The 23,554-nt window shown below is 47.4% G+C and overlaps 1 protein-coding gene across 1 annotated transcript in view; it reads right to left on the bottom strand.

Moving 5' to 3' along the window:
* LOC146796679 (uncharacterized) overlaps positions 1-23,554 on the bottom strand; it is a 482,771-nt gene that overhangs the window by 95,402 nt on the left and 363,815 nt on the right. Inside the window, exons 105-108 of the mRNA XM_085631367.1 lie at positions 9,457-9,577; positions 6,967-7,052; positions 5,795-5,924; positions 3,913-4,091 (exon numbers count right to left, since the gene is read on the bottom strand). Coding sequence (XP_085487493.1) covers positions 3,913-4,091; positions 5,795-5,924; positions 6,967-7,052; positions 9,457-9,577 — 516 coding nt within the window. The remainder of the gene's footprint in view (positions 1-3,912; positions 4,092-5,794; positions 5,925-6,966; positions 7,053-9,456; positions 9,578-23,554) is intronic.

Raw genomic sequence — 23,554 nt, 5'->3', positions numbered from 1 at the left:
TTAGGCCCAGATCTCTGTCCTGGGGTGAATGTCTGACATTCTTCTGCATTCTGTCCATCAACTCTTGTTTTTGCATTTGTCACCCCGAGTGGGAAGGGTATGCCCAGACGTGGGTCCCATGCTCTCCATGCCACTGGAATCAAGCTATCCTGGCTGAAGAGGGGTGAAACCCCGAAACCGGTCCTAGGACGCTTGTTTCCAGTCCAGGGAGGACCTGGCTTGGCAGTTCGGGCTGGACTGTACCCATGAGGCACAGGGTCAAGACTGATTTGCGTATGGCTGGGTTCAAACTGGAACGGCATGGTGAGCAAAAAAAACGATGGATTTAGGCCCAGATCTCTGTACTGGGGTGAATGTATGACATTCTTCTGCATTTTGCCCATCAACTGTTGTTTTTGCATTTGTCACCCCAAGTGGGAAGGGTATGCCCAGACGTGGATCCCGTGCTCTCCATGCCACTGGAATCAAGCTATCCTGGCTGAAGAGGGGTGAAACCCCGAAACCGGTCCTAGGACGCTTGTTTCCAGTCCAGGGAGGACATGGCTTGGCAGTTTGGGCTGGACTGTACCCATGAGGCACAGGGTCAAGACTGATTTGCGTATGGCTGGGTTCAAACTGGAACGGCATGGTGAGCACAAAAACGATGGATTTAGGCCCAGATCTCTGTACTGGGGTGAATGAATGACATTGTTCTGCATTCTGTACATCAACTGTTGTTTTTGCATTTGTCACCACGAGTGGGAAGGGTATGCCCAGATGTGGGTCCCGTGCTCTCCATGCCACTGAAATCAAGCTATCCTCGCGGAAGTGGGGTGAAGCCCCGAAACCGGTCCTAGGATGCTTGTTTCCAGTCCAGGGAGGACCTGGCTTGGCAGTTTAGGCTGGACTGTACCCATGAGGCACAGGGTCAAGGCTGATTTGTGTATGGCTGGGTTCAAACTGGAACGGCATGGTGAGCAAAAAAACTAATGATTTAGGCCCAGATCTCTGTACTGGGGTGAATGTACGACATTCTTCTGCATTCTGTCCATCAACTGTTGTGTTTGCATTTGTCACTCCGAGTGGGAAAGGCATGCCTAGACGTAAGTCTCGTGCTCTCCATGCCACTAAAATCAAGCTATCCTGGCTGAAGAGAGGTGAAACCCTGAAACTGGGCCTAGGATGCATGTTTCCAGTCCAAGGAGGACCTGGCTTGGTAGTTCGGACTGGACTGTACCCATGAGGCACAGGGTCAAGACTGATTTGCGTATGGCTCGGTTCAAACTGGAACAGCATGGTGAGCAAAAAAACGATGGATTTAGGCCCAGATCTCTGTACTGGGGTGAATGTATGACATTCTTCTGCATTCTGTTCATCAACTGTTGTTTTTGCATATATTTACGTTTAAGCCAGATGCCCAAATCAATTTTGGGGAGAGGATGTGGTCTCAGGGCTAGAATGCCGACTTTGGAGCTGGGAGACCAAGGTTCGCGCCTCGAGGTCGACTCCACATCCTGTGATTCTGGTCCAATCGCTTAATCTCCCCTTGCCACTCAAAAGAAAAATGAATTTGTCCGTCTGTACCGCAACTGGTGCTCATGTAAAGCGCTCCAATACCTTTGGGTCGAGTTTGCGCTATATAAATCTACCAAAAAAAAGAATTTGCTTGTTGTTCTTTTCAGTGACACTGACCTTTTCAACGAGGATATTGCTAAGGACTTACAAGTGATGAAAACAGGCACAGACACTGCCAAAAGCATGAGTGCTAGCTCCCAGTGAAGGCATGACATTTTTCACCCCTCTAGCACAACACTTTACTTGGGCTAAAGATAGACAGGGCTTTCTCTGTTTCAATTATTCTTCCAATGACCAGCTAATTCATATCTACAACCTCATAACCAAAAAGGCAACAACGTTTTTGATTCGTGCATCAGCTCAGACTCATGGATGCTGAATAGAAAGAAGTACAGTAAACACAAGCCTCAATTGCTTCAAAATTGGAAAGCAATAACTTCAGACGAATGGGTTTTCCATTTGCGGTCAAGTCCTACATTGGTAAATATATCCAAGAAACCAACAACCAACTGAAACATCAGTGAAACATCTACCTCTTTTGCCAGCCAAGGTTCACACCCTATTCAACAAGTGTGCCAAAGAACAGGTTCTGGGCCAGAACATGGTTATTATCCCCAGTATTTTCCACTACGGACTTAGGTAAATACTCAACAAGTCAATTTCTAAACAGCCCTTTTCATGGCAATATTGGAAGATATTATCCCAAACTCTAAGAGAACTATTTAGTGTGTTCTCTTGGATTACAAGATTTCTATTTTTATCTCCATTCACTAGAAACATCAGTTCTTCCCAAGGTTCTGATCATGGGAACAAAACATGGAGTTTTGTCAACCTACCACTCTGTCTAAGATCAGTGCTTACTGTGTTCATCAAATGCTTGGCTCCCTCAATAGGCTAGGATGATGGATACAAGTCTACCCTTACTTGGATAATGTGATGATGAAAGCTCCATCTCAGAAATTTGGGAAGTATTTGTTTGGAACTGTATGAAGCATTTCCTCTAATTAACCTTTCGGAAGTCGAAACTACCACCATTAACCACTATCAGCACTGTTGGGTACTCTTGCGAACATCAAAGTAACAGCCGATTACATGTTTTAAGTGTTACAGGCCACTGCCCAAGAAACAACAGGCACAACTTCATTTGGAGAATTAGTGACTTGCTGGCCTTATTGTCATTAGGTATACACGATTCCATCTGAAGGATGAGAACGAGGATGCTTGGGAAGGAATTTTAGTTCTAGTACTTACAAGCCACTGGAGATTAGGAGAATATGATACCCATAAAATGCCATATGGAAAATGGTGTACCAATAAGCAAATTTTATTTACAGCATGCCCCTACAATCATGACATCCAGATATTGCGGTCACCATGGAAGTGTCTCTGTTTGGTGGGGAACATACACAGGACATTCATGCAATCCAAATTCGTAACTTAGCTCACTTGTTGGTTTTTCTCTGTACCCCACACACAACACAAACATCTTTTCGGTATATCAAAGCCAAGGTCATTGCCAATGGTTGTTATACTGTTTTGCCAGCAATAATCTACTACAAAAGTAGAAAAAAATGGAAGACAAGACGTCATCATAGCCCCCTGTTCAGAGAGGAGACATACTGTGAGTGAAACATTAATTTGTCTGTATCAGCAATCTTTTAAAAAAGACATATGTAGACTGTACACAGTGATACCTTTCAAAAGACCGACAAAATAAACAGGAAAGAAGGAACAGCACATTAGCCTTGTCTTGATCAGGTATGATGTGCTGGTGTGATCTCAGACTGAAATAATTTTCAGTTTTTGTACTTATTTGGTGGGTTCTTGAGCTGTCATGAAATAAACAACTTTTTGTAACAAAAGCTTCATCGCGAATTAGATACTGAATTTAATTCACCGGAACCATGAGCATTTCACTCCATCACTTATTCTCTGGGAGATTTTCAAATATATGTTAAAACTACTGCTATGACATTGATCCCATAGGATCATCTCTGTAGCCAAGAGATTCATTTAGTGCCCACATCAGGTCCACCCTTGCCTCTGTTCAGAAACAGTCAGCAAGGATGCATTAGTGCTATTTATGATGTGGTTTTATTGAGTGAATATTTGCCTCTCTGGATCTTAATTGAAATCAAAATGGAATCTCACGAAAATCAGAACTAAGGTTAACCATTTGTAATGAACTTCAGTTTTACCTCATCTGACATTGATTTAAACCAGTGGAGACTCATCCCAGATAATCTGTTTAACTGTGTAGTTCCCACACAATACATATTTCGTTTGAAAGGTAGCATTGACTGTTATTACATAAAACTGAAAACAACATTTTTTTTTATTTGGTCTAATTGAACTTACCCATAAGTTTTTTCGAGTTGTGTTTCAATGGCAGTTACCTGGTCCTGTGAAAATGATGTACAGCCCTGTAGCACAGTTAATATGTATGGGTCGGACTGTTTAATATAAGATCCACTGAGGTCACAGGACAGATTACCTAAAATCATGAGGTTCTCCTTTGAAATTAATGTATCATTTCCCTGAAATGTATAAAACACAAAATTATAGTTATTGTCCGAGTGTCACTTGATCATTTCAAAATACCTTGTGATAAAGCCATCATCTTTCTTATTCTCTTGCTCATATTTTGTTATTTTGCACGTTATCTATTGAGCAGTTATCCATTTGTCATTTCAGTATATATTTTTCAATCAATGATTTGTTTCTAGGCTGTAGTGCTATCCCAGGACAGCATGCGATCCTTCCAGCTACATTCATTATATACTGAATATTTTCCCCTGATATTTCTACATTCATTCTCTTACTTTCACAATTACATGATAGGAAAGGGCTTTGGAGTAAGAAAGGGATATGAACCCTCACATTCAGGGAAGTTGCCAGCTTGATGGGTGTGCCCGTTGATCTATTGAGGTTCTCCACTCTGTTGATGCCACATCGCTTAAGTCAAGATGGTAGGCTTTCTTGCTCCCCTAACCTCGGAGTGGCCAATATAATAAACCCTCCTTTCTACATGTGGTGCTTCCAGTTTATAGCCTATTGACCTTTAAATAGGTGAAGTGCCAGATGTGCAAATGTGACTCCTGAATTGAGTCGCGTAGCTTCGGGTAGTACCTTAACAGGTTGAGATAAGAAGTGTACAAAGGTGCCAGTCCCATCGCTTTTTTAGCATTTGCTACCATTCTGCCCTAGCCTTTGTACATAATGTTGCATTCTCCGACCAAATGAACTGGAGTGGATCTGCCATAATGTGTGCACAGCTCAGACATATTAGAGTTACACATGTTAGCAAGACTGGTACCAAAATCGGGCTATGTGGGGTGACCACCTCCCTCCAGGTCATTGCGGACACAGTATCCAGTCCTGCACGTTTGTGAGAAAGCCTAATGTTTTCTGGGTCTTGTTTCAATTAAACTAAATAGACTACCACACGTGAAGAAGTGATTTCCCACTGATAAGGTCAGTACTAGAGTCATTGTCCTTAATGACCAGGTTTAGGTGGTCACCCTAGCGTGGTGTAAGAACGTGAATTACATAATTTTCAAACACGCATTTCTGGAGACTGTTCTAGGTGTATACATGATTTGGGACACTTAGGTCAACTTTTGAAAACTTTTAATCGCTTGAAATGCCACCACAGATTGTAAGGAGGAAAGGCAGTAGTCGAAAGTACAGCTTGTTGGGAGAGGTGTTGTGGTATGCAGAAGAGAAGTATTTGAGCAAGAGCATACCCATGTAAAATGACAGACGTTCTTGCCACTCTCAACATTTTTTAATTGAAAGTTAACATGACAGTAAGATGGTCTAAATCTAAAGATAGAAAGAATTAAAATGGTTGTTGGATGGTGGCAGATGGTATTAGGAGTACCTGTAAACAACCCTAGGATCTGTGTGCTTGTTCGGTTATTGGTTCCTTTTCCTGCTTGTGCAAATTAGGGTTGCTTTTCCTACTTGGTACTATTCATATCCATTGTCCAATATGCACCTGCTCTTTCCTTGTGTGTGTCATTGCCTGTTCCTCTTCATTGGTACAACACATCTCTGCACTATAATTATTTGTCTTCTCCTCCTTCATTCCTACCACCTATCAGAACATCCTCCTGATAAAAAGGATGCAAATTATTGCAGAAAGAACTTCATCTAGTAACCTGTTCTTTGACAGAAATTCCCAAAAGAATAAAAGACTTCACAATTAAAAAAAAACGATAGTAGAGAATTCACTTACTAGGCATTTTAGTGCACTGCTCAGCAATGCTTGTCTTTTAGCGGAGCCTTGAGGTAAGATGTTAATATTTGCTGTCCCAGTTTTATTGAAATATTTCTGGCAAAGTATTGCACTGGAGTATTTATCAGGCCTGTAGAGAAAGAGTAAGAAGATAGTCAATATAAATCATTACTCAGTTGCGAAATTTCCCAGAAACTGTGTTTGACAATTCCAAAGGATTTGCATATATGGGCAGCAATGACATAAATCCTTGTTATAATGAAGCTGTTGCACATAATACAGCAGGTACCATGAAGAAGACTCAGTCTGCTGCAGCACATGCTTCATGACTAAAGAATATAAATATGACACAAAGAAACAATAAGCACAGTAAAACCTAGTAGTGGAAGTGGAGGCACCTATTTAATAGTGAAGTTCATGTAAACCTGTTGGTTTTCTCTTTAGGAGACATTTCCTGGAAATAGGACCTGGTTAACTTATCTTCACCTATGCTTTTTCAGGTGGTGAGATCCAATACCCATACAGTTTAATCTGGCTGGAGCATTGCAGGACATATCTTCTGCTGCATTTAACCAAAGTAAGGATAGCTTACTCTCAGTCTCTCTGAAACTAATAAAGAACGAACTTAGTCCTTCACTTATAGGAGTCTATTTCCATCAACCACAAATTAGCAAATGCCCTCACCATCCTCTTTTTGGTTCCCCCACTACATTTAGAAGTTGGCACAATGTGTTTTTTAACTTGCACTATTTCTGCTGACATCCCTTTTCTATGAGGATACCATGTCAGACATGATCAGACCCAGATACAAAATGTCCCAAAATATTCCCCATGGGCTAGGAGAAATGTTGCTGCACAAGGGGGTGATTTCTTATGTTTTTTCTTATCGCCTCGGAAGGGGGGATGTCTTTTGGAATATGGCAGATCTTCCATACTAACATGTCATTGCAGACCTGCCTTCAGTAGTTTTCCAGCAAGCTGGTTTCTGCCATCGAGGCAGGAGCCATTTCAGGAGAATTGTGGTTACACAAAGGACAGACCATTTTAAATGTACCAGGCTGGTTGTGGCTAGACTGGCAGCCACCCTGCCAAACGCAATATCAACCCTAAGGTTGCTGTACACTCGATAACAAAGCAAGCAATAAATTAATCAAGAAAGTGGACGGCCTTACCCAACATATAAAAGGACATCATTTGGGTAATTCAGTATTTCTGCTGAAGTACCAGTCAGCGTCAGTCTCTTTGTCATGCAACTCATCTGTAAAATATCATTTTCACAGAAAAAGCATTATTTACAATTGACAATTATCATTAACTTTAGTTTTTTATCACATACTCATGTCTTTACCGTTAAAATATATTAGAACATTGGAATGTTGGGACCTCTATTGTAGACAATGGAGTGCTCCATGCTTTTATGGGCTGGTAAAGGCCTGCAGAGCAACATTCCAATGTTTTACAAAGGGCTCTCGGAGCTCGAGGGGATTTAAATCCCCTCAGGCTTCGAGAGGCCTTTGTTTAATTTGTTAGAACATTCTGCCCTCTAGTGGCAGAATGTTCTAATAGCCTTATAGCCCTTCGTAGCAGGGCTATACCGCTATTAAAGTCCCGCTGCTTTTGTTAAAGTCCCTCGCCTTCGGCTCGGGCCTTTAACGCCGCAGCGGGCCTTTAATAGCCGGTATAGCCCGCTACGGTGGGCTATAAGGCTATATTATGAGACCTTCAGTTTTTTTCATTGTCTAGTGGTGGACTGATACGGAATTGAGATAAGAGCTGATCCCTGGAAAAAGCCACAATAAAGGAATCTGGCAGCGGATGTATGAGGTTCCATCTGAATACTGGTGGTTTGAAACTCAAGGAAAGATTCAAACTTGGCAAGAGGAATCCCATCGAGACCTGTGACAATTTGAGCTTGTGGCATGAGGTGGAAGTTTTCAATGAATGTAAGACAACAGAGTGGTCCAAAAGATGAGAATTGATGAGTACCATTAATCTCTCTCCCAAGGATCTTGTGCGCTCTCGCTAGAAAAGCTGTCTGCACTGCAAGATATTTGAATTGGCTAGGGACAAAGATTTCCTTTCTCTCTAAACAAATCTGAATTTGCGTTGTTACTGTATTTTGTAAGAGTTTGCTAACAATTAGATATGTTTTGGGACAGAAACCTAAAATGTTTTCTGAGTTTAGAGCTATTTGCTTTAACTGTAGCGTGATTATGGCTTTTTTTTAAAGTATCAGGCACTATATATTCTCTTAGCAAGACATTATTTATACAGCATGTTTCCTGGGTAACGATTTTATAGAATGTATTAACTAGTCAGTTGATATGATATTTTCTGTTTTTAACTCTGGGTGAAGAAATCAGATACTTTCTTTGTGACAGATTTGTGAAGATAAGTCACATATCACTTGAGCTGTGGTGTTAATGGACTCCTTAAAGTCAAATACAGTTCTGTAGAGTTATTCACTGTGACAATGATTTATTCCATTGTGCCCACGGAGCATCATGGTCAGGAGAGTCATGATTTTGAGAGCAATAAAGTGTAATCCATGTTCTGTTCTAGTCTTATCCTAGTCTTTTCTTTTTTACATCTAGTTCTAGTTAGCTTCTATAAACCTCTTTATATTTTTTGTTTTTACTTAAGGTGTATCAGAGAACGGGGCATGTATGAGTTCTGGCTTTCCATGTCAGGACAAGCATGGCATTAGTTGATGTGCATGTGATTTAAGGAAGTTTTAATGGCTAAGCGAGAAAGTTTACCCACAGAAAGTACTTCACCGTTTAGAGTGCTGATACATGCTTCCCACAATCATAGTGTACCTAAGCCTGTGAAACACACCTTGTTAATAAGTAACCCTGGGCGTAGTTTGCGAATTTGCGCTATGCGTAGCTACGCGAAGTGCATAGTGCACTGTGCAAGATGCTGTTCGCACGGATTGCACAGTGCCGGATGCTTGTCCGCACTGTGCAATCAGTGCAAACTGCATCTTGCACAGTGCAAGCGGTCGTTTTCTGCCGCTCGAGTAGATTTCTACTCGAGCGGCAGCTTTCTCAACCGCAGACGGGTAGTTTCTCATCGCGAGCGGTCGCAAGCATACATGACCACTCGCAATGAGAAACCTGACCTCCCTGCGTCGAGAAGCTCGCCGGGAGGTTTATTTTCCACGCTCGCGATCGGCAAATTGATGTTGCTGATCGCGAACGAGGAAAAAGTCTCGCCGGGATGTCATTTTGTTTGCTCGCGGTCGCCAACTTGACGTTGAGGACCGCGAGCAAGCAAAAAATGACCGCTACACTACGCTACGGGTGTTTGCACTGTGCTACATGCAATTTGCGTAGTGCGAAGTAGCGCAAACTTCACAAACTACGCAAGCCTAGCGTAGTGCTTTGTCCAGGCTTATTAATAGGAGTGGCATGGCCCAGAATTAAGTTGCTTCAATGTAGAAAAAGATTACTGGACCCTTAGTATGTTGAACACTAATTTGGACTTGGTATGGGGGGGGTGTTTGGAAAGCTTTGTTCTGATTCTTCTTGCCAAGCCCCATTTTTCACCTCTGATAAATTAAACAAGCCTAGGCAATCTACACATCCAAATGCCTGGAACATTTCTAAACAGAGGTGAATAATATCCAAAGCATTTTCTGTTACTAAGCCAAGCATTACCTGGCTACTCGGAATGTTGACATCTTTTCCATTCATTGCCTGAATAAGGGTGCTTAATGTGGTGCTGTTCAAACTGTTGGAGGCACCACATGTGAATCCTTGCAGCACCGATGCAGACAACCTGAAGAGAATTAATAATAAACATCAATGTACTTGTGCAAAGGAAGTTGCAAGTTTGGTATACAATATTCTGAGTTTAACTCTTTCGGAGGTAGGGCAGGGTTTTCCTATTCGCAGAAATTACAAATCTCTTTCAAAGAAAGTCGAGAGAGTGAGTGGAAAAATGAGATATCATGGAGGAAAACTGGAAAGGATGCTTTAGCTTGAATGCAGCCATTGCTAAAATGCAGTTAGGGGATTGTAAACCTGCAGTGGAGTATATGATAGTTAGTGTCATCCTAAATGGCTCCAAAAGGGAACGGGGTCTTTGGGTTATTACATTAGATGATTTCAAAGTCGGCAGACAATGTTAAAACTAAAATATTTTATTGTAGGTGTTTCTCAAACTGCACTTTTACAAAAACATATCACATTGAACATGTATCTTAACATTTTATAAATGCATATGAGATTAACATAAAAAAACATGTATTGGTAAATATTTCTTGTAGGTTTGATGTAAAATTGCAAATTGCCATATGAATGAAACTAAACTAATGAACACTATTTCTGTAAGAGTCCCATTTTGTAAATGACTGGGTATGTGTGTTCAATGTGTTCACTGCAGTTTAATTTACAGGGACAATCGATGTGTTATCATTCACTCGCCCCAAATGACCATATGCTGTATAACCAACTGTTTGACTTTAAATTAGCTCAATAAAAGTTTGCTTTTTTGCACAGTTTATTACATTAATCCACGGACACTTTCTTCCAGAATACTTAATAACGTGATTTAATAAAAACTGAGATTAATATAGTTTTAATTTTGATATACTGTCTACAGACACAAATTCTTCAAAGTGCATTTTCAAGAGATTTTTCCGACGGTGTAACAAATATTTTCATTAAAGAAATCCTCTGCGTAAATATTTCTTTTATTAATGTGCCACCCCTCTTCTTGTGAATCGAAAGCAAATATAAAATTCCTCACTTTACAACTTTAAGTTGTGATCAGTTTAATCCCAGAAAGGGAATCGAGTCATCTGCTGTAGTACTGTTTGCCACGCAGTAACCTTTGTCTACAGAAACCTTTAAACACCCTATCATGGTTGCGTTTCTCTGCCATCCACAAACATGTCCTTTAATGCATAAAAGAACCACCTTACTCTCACAGGCTTCAACCAAAGATTTCCCTCTAAAACGTCCATGTATCAAAGGTCAACAAAACGTTTGAGAATACATTCACTTCTGTCCTTTTAAATCCGCACTGCTATCAGAATAGATCACATTATATGATCGCCTTTATTTTGACTCCGCTGATGCCTCTGTTGAAAGCATGATAGGGGTTTTGATTGGGAATACAGAGGAATTATAATCTAGGAATTCGATTTTCCCATTCAACACAGCGAAGCAGTCCATTCTTTCTTGTACATATTTTTTTTTTTTAATAATCAATTTTATTAGGTTTTGAAGAGAACAAGAAATTTAGTGGCATTAAATCAGACACATTATTCACGCACATTGCAATCATCAGAAATGACAAGAATTCATAAAAGCATTCAGGGGAAGGGCATACCATCCACTGAGAAAAGGAAAATATACAAGAAGCACACGGAAACCTCAGACCCTAAGTAAGTTGAACCATTTGCCCCAGATTTTACCAAACAGTTCAGGGCATCCTCGGGCTTCAAAAAGAGGCTCCTCCTGAGTGCCACACCAGTCCACTCCCCTCCTCCATCTCCGGACTGAGGGGGATTTAGCCTGAGACCATAGTGCCGCAATGTCTCGTTTTGCCACCGCCAACGCCGTGCCCAACAAGCGCTTATCAGCCTGGGATCCATCAAGGCCGTCAAACACCCGCAGGAGCAGACGCCGCGGTTCATGGGGCACCTCCCACCCAAGGGCCTGCATGAGCTCCCGCTCCAACCCCGTCCAGAATGTCGCTAGGGCGGGGCATTGCCACACCATGTGGTAGAAGTCAGCTGGAGCCCATTGGCAGCGCGTGCAGGACGGAGAGGGACGTAAGCGGGCATTGCACAGGCGTGCGGGGGAGAGGTAAGCTGCGTGGAGATAGTAGAGTTGGACTAGACGCTACTTGGAGGAGGTAGTCAGCGTTTTGGGTGCCATAAGGGCATCCCTCCAATCCGCGTCTTCCAGGGGACCCAACCACCCCTCCCAGCGAGCGCGAAGCGGATCTAGGACCACCCGGCTGTTCACGAGGGAGCGGTAGATCCGCGACACCCCTCCTCTACCCAGGTTCTCCATCATCACCTGGGCCTCCAGGGGGCTGAATTCAGGGAAGGACACGGGGGAAGGGACGTGGAGCTGAAGGGCGTGCCACAATTGTAGATACCTATAGAATTGGGAGGAATGGAGGGAGTAACGGTGTTGTAGGTCTGCAAAGGATCTGACATGGTCCCCCACCCAGATGTCCCCCAACAGCGAGATCCCTATGAGGTCCCACCTGCGAAAGTCCTGGAGAGAGGAAACCTCCGCCAGCCGCGTCCCACTCCACAGGGGCGTGTGCCTGGTAAGTCTCCGATCCCCCTTTACATATCTCAGTGCCACACGCCAGGTCATAAACACTGCCCTGGTGACGGTGGGAAGAGCCTGTGGCACCGGACTCCCATACATATAGGCTTGGAGCTGCGAAAAATCTAGCGATATAAGTTCCACTCTGTACGCCGGGTCGGACCAGCCTCCCGCAAACCAATCATGGATCACGATAAGCCGCGTGGCCAGGTAGTAAAGGTGGAGATTAGTCACCCCCATTCCCCCGTCATAGGGGGGTATGTGGCAGCACGCCAGGGACATTCGCGGCCTCCTTCCCCCCTACAGGAAGCGAGTAAGGACCCCGTCCATTTCCTGGAACGAACTCCCCGGGAGATACAAGGTAACATTTTGTAGTATGTATAGGAAGCAGGGGAGGACCATCATTTTGAAAAGGGTGCTTCTGCCAAGAGGGTTGAGGGGGAGAGATTGCCGGTTCTTGAGGTCCTCCCTTGCCCTAGTAACCAGAGGGCTGATGTTCATAGCCTTTTCGAGCTCCGGGTGTAAAGCGATCCACACCCCTAGATATTTAAAGGATTGCCTACGCAGGGGGATGGATGTCTGACAATCAAAGCATGCCCATGTGGGTTGCAGGGGGACCAGCGTGGATTTCGCAGAGTTAAGCCTGAGCCCGGAAATCTGCTCAAAGGCCGAAAGAGCATCCAGACATCTCGGGTCGGAACACTTGGGATCCGCCAGAAAGAGGAGGACGTCATCCGCGTATAAGGCTATTTTGTCAATCTGGGTCAGGTCCCAGGCCCAACCCCGAATGAGGGGATATTGGCGGATAAGGAAAGCCAGGGGTTCCATCGCAAGGGCAAATAAAAGCGGGGAGAGCAGGCAGCCTTGGCGGGTGCCCCTCTGGATGGGGAAGGGGTCGGAGAGTACACCGTTGACAAGGACCCTAGCACTAGGAGCGGAGTATAGGACCCGGATCAAATGCCGGAACGCGGGACCAACACCCATCCTCTCCAATACATCTCCCAGGTAGCCCCAGTCCACCGTATTAAAGGCTTTCTCGAAGTCTAGTAAGAGCAGGGCGGGGTGAGATGGCTGCGGTGTGCCAGAGCGAGGTGGAGGCGGCGTATGCAATGCCGAGTGCCCCGGGCAGGTATAAAACCGCATTGGTCCAGATGGACCAGCGTTTGCAAGAGGGGGCGAAGTCTCTGGGCTACCACTGTGGCAAAAAGTTTGATCTCCGTATTAATAAGGGAGATGGGACGGTAATTCGCGCAGGCGAGTGAGGGCAGCCGCGTCTTTGGAAGGACTACAATAGTGGCCACGTCCGTCTCAGGCGGAAAGGACCCCACTTCCACCAAGTGATTGAACAACTCCACCATTCGCGGAACCAGCGTGTCCGGAAATGCCGCATAATACTCCTGGGGATAGCCGTCGGGCCCAGGCGTTTTGCCGGAGCGCAACAGTGAGATGGCCCCGTGTACCTCCTCGGCCGTGATGGGGCGGTCGAGAGTTGCAGAATCTGTCTGAGAGAGGCAGGGCCACTGTGTCCCAGTGTGGGCCAATAGGGCCCCCAAGGAAGACTGAGGGGTTCGGGCTGCATAAAGGGTTGCGTAGTAGCTGGTGAAGGTCCGAGCGATGACCAGAGAGGTGACATGGTGAGCCCCCCCTTCACCCCGGATCTCCGGAATGATGCGGTTGGCCTTGGGGTAGGACACCAGGTTATGCAAAAGTTTGCAGTTTTTGTTGCCCCAACCGTAAATGCGTGCCACAGAGGAGCGCCAAAGCGTTTTGGCTGATTCCAGCAAAATCTGGCAGATCTCCTCCCGGATCAGTGCGAGCTGACGAATGGAGACGGTCTCTTCAAGGTCAGCCTGGGCGCCCACCAGCCGCGCCGCCTGGGCCTCCAACTGCGCCAGCCTGGCGGATTGCTCTCTGCGCTTCGCATGTACCAGACCCCTACCCACACCCGGCATCACTGCCTTGCTGGCCTCCCACAAGGCCCCGGCGAGGAGACCGAGCCGGCATTGGTGCAAAAGTAATGTTTCAACTCCTGCCTGAGAGATTCAACAAAGTTCGCGTCCTGCAGGAACCAGGCATTCATCCGCCAGACTGTGCGGGTGCCAGCAAGGGGGTTTCCGGGACGGAGGGAGACAGGGGAGTGATCGGAGATGCCCCTTGGTAGGATCACGGCCCCGGTCACCAATTGACAGTCTGCAGCCGGTAACAGGAGCAGGTCAATACGATAGCGCGTGCCGTGGGCTGCCGATGTATGTGTGTACTGAGCTCTACGGGGATTCCATACTCTCCAGGCATCACAGAGGCCTAAGGCGGAGGACCAGTCAGAAAGTCGCTTTGCAGAGGACAAACAGGAAGCCGATGGGGTGCCCGTCGCGTCATGCGAGGGATGCAGGACCGTATTAAAGTCGCCCCCCACAACCATCAGACCCTGGGGAAGGGAGGCAAGAACCTGCGTTAGTTGGCTAAGGGTAAAGGCCAGATTGGTGGGAGGAATGTAAGTACACAGAAGGTTAAGAGGATGCCCCTCGATCATGCCCGTTAGGGCCACGTATCGGCCCTGCAAATCCGTTACAGCCTGTGTCAGGGTGAAGGGAAGCCCTTTCCGGAGCAGTATTGCCACCCCTCAGGAACCTCACGTGAAACCCGAATGCCAAACCCTGTCGAACCCGTTGCGGGCGAGGAAGTTACATCGGGAACCCAGGAGGTGTGTTACCTGGAGGAGCAGGATGTCAGGGCCAAGAACCGCTGTACATTTGATCCGGTCCAAAAGACCATTCGCGTTCCAGGAAAGGATGTGTAGGGCCCTATGTGGAGTGGACATCATCTTGGTGGGTAGTGTGCGTAAGGGGGAACCGCTGCTCGGGCGGTCCCAGAACCCAAGGGAAACCATGAACCTCACTCGAGGCCTCGGTGCAAGGGGCGCGTGGGGTAAGGAGTCGCTTGTCGTCGCCGAAGGCATTTGTGCGTGTGTGTCTATCAAGAAACCCAGAGACAGCTGCCCGTGGGCGGCTAAAAACAACAAACAATCAGGAGACAACGGTCTTCCCCCCCCCTCCCAATCCCCCAACTCCCCCCACCCTACACTTCTGAAAAGGAAGCATCTGTCGCCCTGAAAGGAAATAGGTCAAAACAACAACCTGACAAACAGACTAGGTGCTAAGAGAAAACGGTTAGCGAGGCAAGAATACTGCGAAGATGGACCCCCCTCCTTTGGTACGGATGAAATGCAACATCAGCTGCCACTACACATAGAACTACATACATTATGAATTGCAGGTGAATCCAGGGAATGAAGGAGGAAATGAGTCAAACAACAGTGGAGAGCCCCCAGAGCGTGCGCTCCCCCCCCCCCAATTCCAGAACTAAGGGGACAGACGGGCGGGTCCAGAACCGATTCAGGGGATTCAGGGGACTGAGCATGAAATTGCCCTCCAGCCGAAGGCCGCAGGGCCTCTGCCCCAGGGGGCGGAAGGGCGGCTCCACACTTAAGAGGTCGGGAGTTGAATCGGAAAGTGTTCGATTTCAGCCTCAGTCAAGCAACCTCGTCGTCACCAGATCCGTGGAGCGTAGGGCTCCGAGACAGGTCAGAGTCGGACACGGCCTGGCGCGGGGTCTCCGGGTGGCCCGGGTTACCACTCAAGTCCACCTGCCGGGCAGGCGGGCCTGGGGAACCGGAGCCCTGGATCGAAGCTTGAGAGGGGGGCGCCCAGATGATACCCCTGGTGATGGGGACGCCCCCCCCGACGGGCAGTCTTCTTACGTGACCTGGTTCGACGCCTCCGGGGTTGAGGCGCAGTCAGGAGCGCCTGTGAAGGAACCCGGTGTGCTGAAGGGGAGGGCGACCAAGCCGCAAGGGGCCGCTCCTCCGTGAGCCAGTTCCAGACCGCCTGTTGGGTATCAAAGAAGATAGTTTGATTTTGGAAGAGGGCCTTGAGCCGGGCCGGGAAGAGAAGGCCGTACCGGAGACCCAAGTTCCGGAGCTTCTGCTTTACCTCGTCATAAGTTCGCCTCTAAGTCTGCACCTCCCTGGTGCAGTCTGGGAAGACCATGATTCTGGCATTCTGAAAGTGTAACAGGCCCTTTGCCCTGGCCGCTCCCAGGATAGCGTCTCTGTCTCTGAAGTTAAGGACCCTCAGAATTATGGGACAGGCAGGGGCTCCGGGCGGAGGTTGAGGAGCCAAGAAGCGTTGAGCCCGCTCGACAGCAAACCATGACGAGAGGGAGTCCTTAGGCATCCAGGAGCGCACCCAGGATTCCACAAAAGTGTCAACACGACCATGTTCCACTCCTTCGGGAAACCCCACAAGGCGCAGGTTGTTACGTCGCGACCTGTTTTTGGCGTCCCCAACCCTGCGGTGGAGCTCCGAGGTCTGAGTCTGAAGGCGCGCCACCTGGGTCTTGAGTTGGCCGATGTTGTCCTCCGCTGACAAGATACGAGCCTCCGCCTCGTACTTCTCTGATCTTATTCTCGATGGATGCCTGCGATGTGCCTATCGCTTGCAGGATGGTGGTGAGGTCGACCCTGGGGGTGCACGACCCATTGGGCGCTTTGCTGCCATGATCCCTGTCCGATGTGGTAAATTGGTCCATCTTCGTTTGGATCTGGGGGGCCGGAGCCTGCTGGGTATGGCTTTTGCCCATGGCCACCAGAGCTGGCTCCTATCGACATAGGACGGGCGAGCCGGTCCACGGAGGAAGAGAGGGGGGACCCGCCGCACCCAGACCGTCGGTAATCAGGTCCCGTCGCCTAAAGTCCCCCCCGAGCCCAAGGAAGGCTGTCGCAGTCCAAAGGGTCGCTCCAGATGGTAGGCCCCACACGATGACCCAGCGGGGAACGGTCACTCCTTGTGGCGACCACTACTACAGCGTTTTCAAACTGGTCCCCCCCATTTAGCAGCCGCCACCTCACCCTCAGGGGCAAAGCAGAGGGCCGCGACAAACAGCCAGTCCATGTGGTGGCCGAGGCCCGGAATCCGATCAGTAAAAAACCTTCAAACTCCCACCAGACGGGTCAAGGACACGCCTCATGACAGGGAGCGCGGTTTAGAAGGACGCGAGGCTCGTTACTCCGACAAGGGGGGCAGGAGGCGTTGTCCCGCCGCCACCCGACACGGTGGCCGAATCCCACCTTGGCCCCCCCCCCCAGAGGCTCCGCTGGGGAAGCAGACCAATGTTCGGCCCTGACAGCGGGTGGAAGGAACCGGTCCAGAACCAGAGGAGGAGCGGAAACGGAGGGTGATACTGGAGGGGAGGGGGGGCCAGGGCATCAATCCACCCGGCCGCCCCTCCACCTGACGTAGTGGCCGATCTCCGACCCCAACACTACTCACCAGGGACACCCTCGGTGTGGTCGGCAGACCCCTGGACTAACCTCCGCCACCACCAATGTCCCCAGACGAACCGCAGGCACGACCCTGGGCCCACCCTCCGCTACCCGCCCTGGTAGCCGAAGTCAGCACCTCACCAGGCCTCCAAGGCCTACCCACATCAGGCTGGAGGTGGGTGCCGAAAGAACTTGCAAGGGGACCAACAGCTCAGGCCACGCTGCGACCCCCCAGCCACCCCAAGTAAAATGCCCTGGGTTCCTTAGGGCAACCAGCAGGATGATGAACAAAGCCCTCAGACCAGCGGTAACAGGCCTGCGCACCCTCCAACCGTTCCCCCACTCCATTCAGCCGGTTCAGTCCAAGGGGAGGGGAGGGGGGGGCCCCCAGGGACGCGAGGTTCGATAGCTGAGGCTGACCAGGACTGCCGCACCTCCTCCGCAGCTCAAGCACTACCGCGAGGGAGGGAGCCGATGTGAAGATGCAGATGCCCTCAAGGCTGGTGTACACAGGTGCTATCGGCCTCCCCCCACACCGCTGCCTGATACCGGCAGCCGATCTCCCGCTCCCTGAGGTCCGCACTCACCGCAGCCAAGAGGTTGCGGGTTCCCGCGCAAAGCGCGGGAACCGCCCGTCCATGAAGCTCCTCCACAGCGCTGTTTGAAGACTCGGAGCAGCCAGGACTCTCCGCCCTCCTCGCCACCAGGAGAGCCCCCGCCAAGGGGGTGGAGGGGTCGACCGCGTCAGGGCTCCACCACAGCAAAGCAGGACTTCAGCGGGGCTGCCATTTTAGCTCTGCGGCGGCCGGCCGAGTAAACTGACGCCCACCGGCGGCGGCAGCAACAATCGCGGGCCTAAAAACCTCCAGAGAAGAGCAGGAGGTGCACAAAGGCTCCAGCAGCACGGGACACAGGTAGAAGGCAGCAGAAGTGACCGGAGAGAAGGCGGATGACGGAGGGGGTCCAGAGCACTTTCAAAGTGCGACCGCCATCTTGACGCCTTCGGCCATGCCCCCTCTTGTACATTTTTAATGTGTATTTCCTTGTAAATTTACTATACGTTTTAGAAAGGCAGTTAATTTGGCTGGCATTTTCAAAACTAATAATTTGAGCTCATTGGATGAATTGCAAAAATAGAAAAAAAGGATTCCAAGGTGAATACATCTTGCCTTTTTGACCTACCGTCATGATGTTATGGTGACACAGCCTGATGACGTATGTGTGCGCATAAGTCACCATGCATGCGCACATGTCATGAGGTGGCTACCATTTTGCTTAATTTTTAGTCACCATTCCGTGATAAAAAAAGTCAGTCTAGAGCGTAAATAAAAAATACAAAAAAATGTTAATGAGTGCAACAGAGCATTTGAAAAAAAGAAGTCTAGCAGCAAATGGCTGTGGCCAGGACCTCCAAAAAAAGTACAAAAATAGACATTTTGTTAGACCTGTCAGCCTTAGGTTGCTCTTCCCCTAAACTTTTTGCCTTCATCTTTTATTTTTGCTGATATCGTTTATGTTGTCCTTAAGATTCTGCACACTTTACCACTGCTAACCAGTGCTAAAGTGCATGTGCTCACTCCTTAAATCATGGTGACTTTTGCTTATCCCCAACTGACATCTTTAATTTACCTATAAGTCCCTAGTACAGTGGTCCTACATGTACCCAGGACCTATAAATTAAATGCTTCCAGTGTGCCTCCAGCACTGATTCTGCCTCCCATTTAAGTTGTCCTTTAAAACTGTCTCAGGCCTGTCATTGCAGCATGTGTGTGCGGTTTTAAACTACCATGTTGACCTGTCAAAATAAACCTTTTGCCAGACCCAAACCTTCCTGTTCAACACATGTAAGTCAACCCTAGGGTAGGATCTGGACAGCCAGAGTGCAAAGTGCAGTGTATTTAAAAGGTTGGGTATTTACTTTTCAGTTTTATATGTTCTGGTAGTGAAAAACTCTTACATTTGTTTTCCCTACTGCGAGGTTTACTTCTGCCATTTGATGACATTGGAGAATCCTTACTATATTTAATACGTTGTAATTTTCAAATGGGAGCAGGTAACCAGTTCATGTTTGGTATCTTTGGAATTGTAATGGCACATCCTCAGTTATGGAGAAGTTGGATTTTAAATTACAATTTTGAAAATGCCACTTTTAGAAAGTTGACATTTCCTGCCGTAACCATTTAGTGCCTGTAGCTTGTCTCTGGGTCATGTGACTGGGTTTAGTTGACAGTTGGACTTAGCATATTCATAATTGGCAGCCATACACAATAGAGAGCTTAGGTGTGCCTCAATGGGCCATCAGTGGCAGGATGGGAGGGTGGAGCTGAACACAGCCCTGTTTATACTTGAATAGGCTGTGTTCTGCCTCCACACAAAGGGCTCCATACCCCCGGTAGTTAAACTGGAGCCAGGAGAAGGTAGGCAGGATACTTCAAAGGGAATGCTTTAGAAGCTATACACCCACCTCAGAGGCACAACTGAGTATAAATACTGGACCTCAGACACCAACATTTCAGTTCACTTCTGGACCTGTGGATACCCTGCGAGCAAGGACTGCTGTGCTGCTACAAGGACTGCCACTCTGCTGGACTGCTGTCCTGCTGTGCTCACCTGCTGCCATTCTCCAATGGTGAGGAGGACTGTACCTGCATCTGTTGAACCCAGGACCCCACACTGACTCCAAGGGCTAGTTGACTGGCCTTCTGACTAGAGCCTCAGGAAAGATGCCTACAACCTTGAACACAGCCATCTATTTGTCTACCCTGCCATGGGGTGCCACTCCAGTCCTAGACCTAGGGTTTAAGGTGCTCCAGTGTAGCCGATGCATCTCTTCTGCTGTGCGGCGCAACCCCGAGCAGACCAGATGCATTGCCGCTGCTGCGTGAATTGGAACTGCTGAAAAGATCCACACCGCATTGCAGCTCAATGCCTCGTAACCACAGCTGCGCAATGCATCATTGGCCCAGGCCTGTGCATCCTTCATCAATGGCAGCCTCCACGACGATGCCAGACTCCACATCGCAGCCTTGGAGCTCCTCGGAACCGCCGCATTGCCACAACTACGCAAGGCATCCATAATGTCAGACTTTACATCGCAAGCCTGTTCGACAAGGTTTTCCATAATTTTGCAGGACCTCTCACCGCAGCCTCGCCGCAGTAGCTAGCCCGTGCTCCATCGCGAGTGGCCTGAACTTGTGACTTCGTCCTGGTCTGGCATGACCAGATATCCACAGTTGGCGCTTTGTGCTTTTTGGCGCTATTTTTAATGAAACCTTTAAACATGCATTTCTCCGTTACTACTGATTGGATGTTTGTCATTGTGGTCTTGTTTTATTTCTTAAAATGTACTCAATTTTTCTAAATCTGTTGTGGGATCATAATATGATGTGTTTTTATGGTGTTACAGTTTGAAGTGTTGTGCAAATACTTCACACATTGCCTCTGAGTTAAGCCTGACTGCTCTGTGCCAAGCTACCGGATGGTTGAGCACAGGTTATTTTAGGGTTTGCTTGTTATTTCACCCTGAGATGAATTGTGGTTGCTGCTTGAGAAGGGTTTCACTGCCTGCAACCAGTAACCCAATTTCTTACACACTTATTTTTAAGAACACAAAGGAGGGGTGCGGAAACTATAGAGGACTACTTGGGGAGCAGTTAATGCCGGGTGGAACAAGGGGGAGTTGACGGGTGGGAGAGAAATAGAGGCCGAAGAGGTAAAGATATGAGATGGAAAAAATAATTAAAAATAAATAAAAGCCTACGAGAGTTGAGGGCAGAAATGGATGAACTATGATGGCGAGGAGGGAGCAACATGGAGCTCGCAGCAGACATCATGTTTGACAGGGCAGGCAGCACATGTGGGAGAGTGGGAAAAAACACATGCTCTCTCATGAAGTGCTGAAAGAATAGGAAAACATTAATTCCTTGAATGTGAGCAATAGACCAACAAGTCTTCCAATCAAAAGGATAGTAAAGAAGCTGTGCTCTAAAATAGGCAAAAACAAGAATAGGAAGGAATGCAAATGAAAAGCAGCAGGCGAATCAGAGGGACAATAAAGGCAATAAATGGTAAGCAATGGGCTAGCCCAAAGCCCACTAAACATTTTGGTGTGGGGCACAGTATGTCTTTCAACCACAGATATGCAAAAGCTGTCTGCAGAAGAGACCTAAATAGAGAGATAGGTAACATTATTTAGAACTCGAACCCAGAAACATCACAAGATGAATCCAGGGTTTCTGTTTCACACTTTCTGTTATACTAGTTTTCTATCTGCATTAAAGAGCTTGTTCTGCTACTCCACGCTACACTTTCTGAAAAATAAATCCTTAGACTCCAGACTGCTATGTTTCAGTATGAGTTTGAAAAATCACAACCCTTGATTTTCTGTTCTGTTCCTCACTGTTCCAAGTTCTTGTCAGTAAAGTAATATTCTCAGTTTCCTACTCCTGTCTTTGCCGATTCCCATTCCTGCTACCTAATGATCCCAATTATTTATCAAGCCTTCCCAGATCCTGATTTATTCCTTTTAGGGCCAGATGTACGAACATGCACATTTGCGAGTCGCAAATTGCGTCACATTGCGACTCGCAAAAGTGAATGTATAACAGTGTCTCAGACACTGTTTGTGATTCCCAATGGGATCTCAAATTGCATGCCTCATCAATATTCATGAGGCAGTCGCAATTTTGCGACCCCATTGGGAATGGCTAGCACTCACAGGGATGGTAGCCTACTGGGATCAGCAGACAACCATGTCTGTGACTGCTTTTTTAATAAAGCAGTTTTTTTTAAATGCAACACGTTTTCCTTAAAGGAAGAAGGGCTGCTTCTAAAAAAGAAAAAAATAATCTTTCCAGCTTCATTTTTTTAAGGGCAGGCAGTGGTCCCCGGGATTGTGACTTAAAATCCGACTTTACCATTAAAGAGGGTTTTAATTATGATTTCTTAGACACCAAACTCGACAATCCTACCTGGTCCCAATTTAAAGTTATCGCTTATTAAATATAATCAGTAGACGCCGGGAGTGTCCCAGATCCTATGAGGCTGGCGGAGGCATTGGGTAGGGGAAAGGATTTCGAAAAGGCGGGGGCTAGCGGCTGATCCGTGAAGTCGCAGTCCCTGGTGGATGATCTGGGCCAATTCAAAGAGGTGAAGAGAGAACTGAACATTGGGAAAAAGTCATTTGAGAGGGATTTCAGGTCATGTAGCTCAGAAGTGAGACGGAGCAACTGACTAGAGATCTTGTCAAGGCGCGCAGCCAGGTCTGAATGTTGGTCTAGGGGTGGGGTGTGTGAGGGAGAAAAGATCGGTGATGGGGAGCATCTGCGTAAGTCAGTTGAGGCCTGTGTGGGGACTCGTTGTTCAGAAAGTGGCATTGTCTGTGGCAAGGTAATATGGATGGGGAAAGGGGCCTCGTCAAGTAACTGTATGACATGAGGGAACCTCTCAGATTGAGCGAAACCCAGTGACGGACTGACAGACGGTGATGAGATTGATCCCATAGATCCGCCAGCCATCTAGTGGGATGACATAATTCCACTGGGGACAAGGCGGTGCTAGGATCATCAATAAGAGATGAGGGGTTAGGGGAGAGTGGGGTACTCGCAACTGTTAAGGGGGTGGTACTAGTTAAGTCCAACGGAGAAGTAGAGGTTGAGTAGGAGTCAGAGGGGTTGCCATACACAGCATTTTTAAGAGTGGGGTAAAAATTGGCCATCTTTGCTAGGTTGCTATTAGAAAGTTGGATTATTATGATACCATTATTGTACAGGGTGATAGTGGTGGAGGCTTTGAGGGAGGACGAGTGAGATGTTGTTAGTTTGATGCCATGTGGGGTTTTCTTAGATCCTGTTATTCGGAGCAAGGAGAAGAACATTAATCGCCAGCATGCCCGTTTTCTGGTATAGAAGATGAGGTCATTCACCAGGGTACCTTTGTTGGTGCAGAAATAGGGGTCTGAGAATAGAATTTCTGGTCTAGCTTTGAGTATGCAGTGTTTGTATTTTTTTGCCGCATTTTTGGAGAGGTCAGTTGGATAATTGATGATGAAGGCATTGGAACCATTGGGATCTGGACTTATCTCCATTGTGAAAGTAGAAACCTAGAGATGGTGGGATCATAGGGAAGAGGATAAGGCGGTGGGAG

This window comes from Triturus cristatus, chromosome 10, assembly GCF_964204655.1.
Source record: "Triturus cristatus chromosome 10, aTriCri1.1, whole genome shotgun sequence".
Classification (NCBI taxonomy): domain Eukaryota; kingdom Metazoa; phylum Chordata; class Amphibia; order Caudata; family Salamandridae; genus Triturus; species Triturus cristatus.
Note: the sequence above shows the minus strand (reverse complement) of the source record. Positions and strands in the feature narration are given on the sequence as shown.